Source organism: Odontomachus brunneus, unplaced genomic scaffold (assembly GCF_010583005.1).
Source record: "Odontomachus brunneus isolate Ranch 3 - 2012 unplaced genomic scaffold, Obru_v1 Obru_scaffold_168, whole genome shotgun sequence".
NCBI classification, from domain to species: domain Eukaryota; kingdom Metazoa; phylum Arthropoda; class Insecta; order Hymenoptera; family Formicidae; genus Odontomachus; species Odontomachus brunneus.
Genome location: NW_022639618.1, coordinates 202,797 through 209,498, shown reverse-complemented (window position 1 = coordinate 209,498; position 6,702 = coordinate 202,797). Strand labels below are relative to the sequence as shown.

The window sequence follows — 6,702 nt, the reverse complement described above, 5'->3', positions numbered from 1 at the left end:
TTTGAATACCACTTTCGTATTGTTTGAGGATGAGGCAAATTCTTAAAGAAAGTATGTCTGACATAATTATATGGAGGTGTTGAATAAAATAATAATGTGCAGGAAAATTCTTTCAAGGCTGGAGGATAAAGGTTTTTTTTCTTCTTGGTTAGGAGATTGTGGATAATTTCGGCTATTATTGGACACGTAGAAAGCTGAAATAAAATAAAAAATCAAATTATTTTTTAGCACATATATTTGCTTACAATACGGACTACATACAAAAATATATTAAATATAAACATTATTACTAAAAAAAGTATCGTATTCACATAATATAGATATAGATATTATAATATAGATATTATAATATAGATATTATAGTATAGATATTACGTACTACAACAATACATAAACGTTATATTAATATTTGAAAATCGTTCAAACGTTATGATTGTATTATGTAAGTACATATTATAACGACAGATTACATGTATCTTAACCCTTTGAAGGCAGAATACGTATATAATGTGTTGACAAATTAGTTGACAGATTTTGCTAAAATTTGCTGCTAAATTGCTAACTTACATTTATGGCATTGGAAACATCATTCGAAATTAATCCATTTTCTTGTGATCTAACAATCTTTGTAAATTGTTTACTTTCTTATCTAAGCGATTGATTCTTTTTTTAAAGTGCCTTTTTTTTTTTTTTTTTATCAAAATTAAAATTAAAATTTTTTTCTTTTTAGCAAAATTATTGTCGAGTTGCCAACTAGCATTAGAAGTAAAATCTTCTCTGCGTAAATCTCCGATGTTTCGAAGATTATACAAACGTTTTGCATTTATTTTTGGCTCATTTGCATTCCTGAAATATCATCCATATACATCATATAATAATTTTATTCTACTATTTATTTTCTTAAATAATAATGAACAACAAACCTTTTTAATATTGATTGTGAAGTATTTTCTGTGGAATTAATACTAAATGGCGAATCATTTATTCCACACTCTCCAATATTTTCTCTGAAATCACAGTTATCAGTCATTTGATTTTCTGTAATTTCAAAGTTGCTGCAATTTTCTTTATCAGAGACAGTTAAAGGATTATTTTCCTCAGTCCTGTGTATTGTAATAATATTTTTATATTAGTCTTATCATTGAAATTGTAAATTACACATTAATACATATATACTTCATTACATTGTAATTGAAAATTTAGAATATTAAAATATTTCAAAAGAAAAGTTACCTGTTGGAAGGAGTAAGTAATAAAGATGGAACAGCTCCTGGTAGTAACATTCTTTTAATGTTATTAATTCCAGTATAACAAAAATTTTCTTCTTTGAAATGCTTGCTACAAACTGTAGCATATTGCTTTACTTCCCTGCCTATATTTTTAAACCATTGTAGCTTAATATCTTCTTGTTTGGGAATTCTGAAATATAATTCTACTTTTATAAAAAGTTTTTACTGTTACAGTTTATATTAAGCTGTAAAGTAAGCAAAAAATTATAATATTGAACTGCGTTTTGTATTTATTAATTAATATAATATTTGTCAAGATACTTGCTTATGGAAAGAAACATCGTCAATAGCACCAGCATGTAATTTGCAAATGCAGCATACGTGAACCATTTTAAAATAAATATATTTTTCGAGCTGTCATATATTTGATATCTCGTGCGAGGTTAGAACAGTTCTCCAGTTCTCTCTTCTGTTCTCTCCCATGCACTCTCCTGTTTTTTTTTCACATTCCCACCAACTGGCGTGTTAGAATGAGATACAGCTGCTTTTCTGGAGCGTCCCGATTGACCACGGTACGATTGGACACAACCAACCGATGAAAAGAATTATCTAGTGAATTACTAGGTCGAACCAATCATTACAATCTGTGTCCAATCGTATCGTGATCAATCGGATCCCACTCCTACTTTTCATATTGCTCTCTCTCTCGGGTGTTGCGGATAGCGCCTCTTACAGGACGGCGCAGTCTATTATATATGTCTATGCATATATCTAAGGCATAAAACGTGTGTGTTCTCTAGAATCTTCTTCTTCTTTCTTCTCTCCTTGAATAGGAACCATAGGGAGCGGTGCACTTGGACACGGTGCATTTGGACACAGCCAATCACAGCACCGTATAATTAGAGACATTTGTAGGGTCCCTTGGAACAGCGACTTGTGATTGGACTGTGTCCAATTGCTCCGTGTCCAACTGATATACACCCGGAACCATAAGGTAAATCCACATGAACTCATCCAAATTCCTTGGAAGTAAAATGTATTTGTCAGGTAGCCGCGAAGAGTGGAAGTACTAGGGAAATTAATAATCCCTAGCATGGTGCCACACGCCTAGCTCTGGCCGCTGAAATCAGGCCGGTGGCCGCTCTCGTGTTTCTCTCTGATAAGGGCCATAGGAGCAGGCGTACCAAAAGAAAGAGAGAGCGTAATCAAAAGAAAGAGAAAGCGTAACCAAAAAGAAAAGAGAGAAAGAGAGAGAGAGAGAGAGAGAGAGAGAGAGAGAGAGAGAGAGAGAGAGAGAGACTATGGCTGGGTAGCGATCATGAATCTTTTCTTCTAGTGTGAACTCGTGAAAAGTGAAAATTTTGTAATGAACTCGTGAAAGATGAAAACCTTCACTAAACTCATGAAAAATGAAAGATTTAACATGAATTTGTAAGTAAAACAAATATAATATATTCAAGACAACACCAATTTGCAATGGACATCTTTAGAATTTTTTCAGCATGTTTTTAAAACATAGTGATGTCTTTAGAACGTCCCTTGGAAGTCTGCTTGTCTGGGATTACTTTAGGATAAATTATGAAAAGATAAAATATTCTGTTAATATTAAAATTATAAATCTACAGAAAATATATTTCATATAAAATAATACATTATATGTATTATATGTATTTATTGCATGTATTTTATGTATTATTTTATATTTCATATAAAATAATATATAAAATACATGCAATAAATATATAAAATAAACTTATATTTTACTTATTACACACAATTTATAATATATTACACTTTAACTTTCTGATGCATACGTATCTTAACTTTGCAAACTTCGTCGGTATACTTTCACTGTCTATACATAATCACGCTTCAATCGGCTTTCGTTGTTCATTTTTAATGGACGTAGGATTCTTATGTCAAATGCCAATTGTCGTATAACCATAAAAATTAAAGACACTATAAGAAATTCTACTCACTTTGTACATAATATGCGAGTGTAGTATTATATTATTTTTCACATTTAAACCACATCACTTGATGCTTAAAACTTTTCATGGAAACTTACACAATTTATATGTAAAGAAGAACATATACGAGCAAACTCACGTGAAATATTTCACGTTTTGAGAATTCACCTTTCACGGTTAACGTTCGTTTCGTTTATTAAATTTACTCAGATTGTATTATTATATTATAACTATAAATTTAAGTTGTATAATGCTTATTAATGTGTTATATATTACATTGTGTATACTGTAATTACATTTTAATTTTAATAATCTATATTACATAAATATTGCTTTCCACATTTTCATTGTTCACTTTTCATATTAAATAACTTACAGTGAAAAGTGAAAAATGAAAATGAAGTTTACGTGAAAGATTCATGATCGCTACCCTGTCTTTTCAGCTGCATTGTTGAACTGATGCAATAAGTTAAAGTGAGACAAATATATGTTTTCTCACTCTACTTATTGTACTAGTTCAGCAATGCAGCTAAAAAAAATAGACTATATATATATATGATATCAACAAACATTATATTGCGTATTACAGTACACGAAGTATCAGTAAACATCTTATCTTCGATTTTAAGAAAAATATATTCAATCTTTTTTGTGTATAAAAAATTCTAAAGGTAAGAATTTTCGTTTGTCTAAAAAAGTTTTTGGTAAGTATTCAGTTTATCTTCCTCACCTCCGATGTCGATGAAAATAGGCTTAATCGACGCATTTTTGCATGAGAAACAACTGTTTCCTCTGAAAAAATTGTCACTTTGCACCGAGTAGTGAGATATTAGCCAACAAAGTTGACGGCGCGTTAGGTTAGGAAATCTGTCATACCAACGATGGGTGTGTTCGGGGAGACGCTATTTTGCGGTATGAGCGTCCTCTGTCCTTGTTCAACTTTCAAGAATAAACAAAGACAGAGCACACTCATTGCATCTCCCCGAACGCGCCCGATATGTAGCGACATGTGCATGCCTCGTGGCATCATGCGCGTGCTCCGTGCCATATAAAAGTAGTGCGCGAATTAGAAATGTATTAAGGATGTATCTGAGCTATATAAAAATAGTACCAATTCGATAAAACTTTGAGTAATTTTTCCTTAATTATTTATAATATATTGAAAAAAATTTCAAGTCGATTCACTAAATCGTTGAAGAGTAATTATTATGTTAATTTTACACGTGTTCTTATGGCAAAAGCAACTTTTCTGAATATAATGAGTAAAAACGTATAGAAAAAATAGTACTAAAAATTTAAGTATTTTTATACATATAGATCCTGAATTATCGGAACTATTTGCAGAATTTGATTAGTTTTCACAACACGGTTTCAGAGAAATTAATTTTTATTTGTGACAATCTTGCGATTGTCATAAGGAGTTAGTAACTGGACTGTGGAAATGCGGCAACATTGCAATCAGCTTGTATGTCAAACGAATAACCTATAAATTAGTATAATAAAGTTACGTCGTAAATTCTTGTTTTGTCTACATGTTTCATACAGAGGACAAGAATACAAATTAAATAATTTCGATGAACAATAGGATAAGTGTGAAATTTGAGGCTTTTATTGTTTAATCTAACCTGCCTGCATAGTGCATTACTGCCAACGTACAAGCCACAAACTATATGGTACGCTGTTGCTAGGTTTAACTTTTTTCATTAAATATTTATAATAACAACAAATAATATTGATAGTTATTGTTAAGACCATGCATACCTGTTTTAACTTATCCCAATTATTTTTTCTCTGTTGCACTGATGGATATTGATGTTAAATAAATTTAACGAAATTTAATGTTCTAAAGTTGAATTCAGGGCATTTTCCCTGCCAAAAGTTTTATTATAGAAAGTTGAAAAAAAGCAAATAAAAGTAATAAACTGTTGAGAAAGTAAAAAATAACTTTTTAAATAAGAAATATATTATGTTAGCCACTATTTATATCACTTATCACTAGGTTTACAACACGTTTGAAGCAGATATTCAAATTTTTTGTTTTTCAAGCACTTTTGTCACCGATTGTATCTCAGATACATCCTTAAAACATGCATAAATAAAAAAGTATTATTGAAACACTTATATACGAACTAGGGGTCCAGGGGGGTTTGGAGGGACAACCCTTATAGAAATATCATACTAAGAATCATTGATAATTACTTATTTTCAGTATTAGAAATACTGGATAATAAGTAATTATCAATGATTCTTAGTATGATATTTCTATAAGGGAAAGCCCCTCCGGTTTGGTAAAAGTAATATTCTAAAAAAAAAAAAAAAAGCATCTCGCATAGTGTTAAACATGTGTTGCTTTTAAATGCCATTCATACGTCCTACCTTGCATAGGGATCTTGCTTGTCTTTTCAGTATCCATTTTAGTATATAGTAGACTCATAGATTTAGTAGGGCGAAGATTTAGTAAAACATTCCACCTTGCGTAGGGGTCTTGCTAATCTTTTCGATATTAACAATTTTTAGTATGTCATTTATTTAGTAAGGCAGAGATTTTATAGATATAATATCTGTAGCAATATGCAAAAATACGCAAATGTAACATATGTGTGTACTTATAATGCATTGCTTACATTTCTATGAATATATCTATTAAATTTTCGCCTTACTAAATGTATGAGTCTACTAGTGTTAAACGTGTATTGTCTTTGTATGCCATTTATATGTCCTACCTTGCGTAGGGGTTTTGCTTATCTTTTCAGTATCCATTTGCTGTGTGTGTGTATATATGTGGTGTGTGTGTGTGTATATATGTGGTGTGTGTTTGTGTATACACACTAAATGGAGCAAAATAAGACGTATAAATGGCATGCAAAAACACACGTTTAACACTAGTAAACTCATACATTTAGTAAGGCGAAGATTTAACAGATATATTCATAGAAATGTAAGCAATGCATTATAAGTACACACATATGTCACATTTGCATACTTTTGCATATTGCTACAGATATTATACCTATAAAATCTCTGCCTTATTAAATAAATGAGTCTACAAGATACTAAAAATTGTTAATACCGAAAAGATTAGCAAGACCTTTACACAAGGGAAAATGTTTTACTAAATCTTTGTCTTACTAAATCTATGAGTCTACTACCCTACTGAAAAATTTCTGTTAAGATAACAATAGAATTCCCAATTCAATTCTCAGTTGAATTCTCAATTGAATTCTCAAATGTGGTTTCTGCAAAAATTCGCATGTAAGATCTCAATTGAGATATTTCTGATATCTGATAGAAATAATTTATTGAAAATATAATGAACTTTTGCTGAAATGCTTTTGAAAAGCATTCACAATTTTAATCTAATTTCATTAAAATTTCATTATAATTTCATTAATATTTCGATAATATTTTATTAAGAGAGTAGAAAAATTCAGTGAAAAATTATTATTAATTAAAATATTTAGAAAAGTATAATGAAGTATTATTTTGTCTAAATAATAAAAAAA

The 6,702-nt window shown here is 30.2% G+C and overlaps 1 protein-coding gene across 3 annotated transcripts; it reads right to left on the bottom strand.

Annotated features, from left to right (window-relative positions):
* Positions 1-217: 217 nt before the first annotated feature.
* Positions 218-1,850, bottom strand: LOC116851229. 3 transcript variants are annotated; one of them, XM_032830450.1, is made up of 4 exons: positions 1,551-1,850; positions 1,234-1,419; positions 924-1,103; positions 218-846 (listed from the first exon to the last, which is right to left on the bottom strand). In XM_032830450.1, exons 1-4 carry the CDS (start codon positions 1,586-1,588, stop codon positions 597-599), a joined length of 654 nt encoding a protein of 217 aa, XP_032686341.1. In that variant the 5' UTR covers positions 1,589-1,850; the 3' UTR covers positions 218-596. The 3 variants fall into 3 exon arrangements, with proteins under 3 accessions (XP_032686341.1, XP_032686343.1, XP_032686340.1); XM_032830452.1 differs by having other exon boundaries at positions 924-1,007; positions 1,555-1,849; XM_032830449.1 differs by having other exon boundaries at positions 1,555-1,829.
* Positions 1,851-6,702: the final 4,852 nt, after the last annotated feature.

Coding starts and splice junctions, on each gene's coding strand:
- LOC116851229 (XM_032830449.1), bottom strand. CDS start 1,619: ATGGTTCACGTATGCTGCATTTGCAAATTACATGCTGGTGCTATTGAC. Junction 1,104..1,233: donor TTACTTACTCCTTCCAACAG/GTAACTTTTCTT, acceptor TACAATACACAG/GACTGAGGAAAATAATCCTT. Junction 847..923: donor TCACAATCAATATTAAAAAG/GTTTGTTGTTCA, acceptor ATGATATTTCAG/GAATGCAAATGAGCCAAAAA.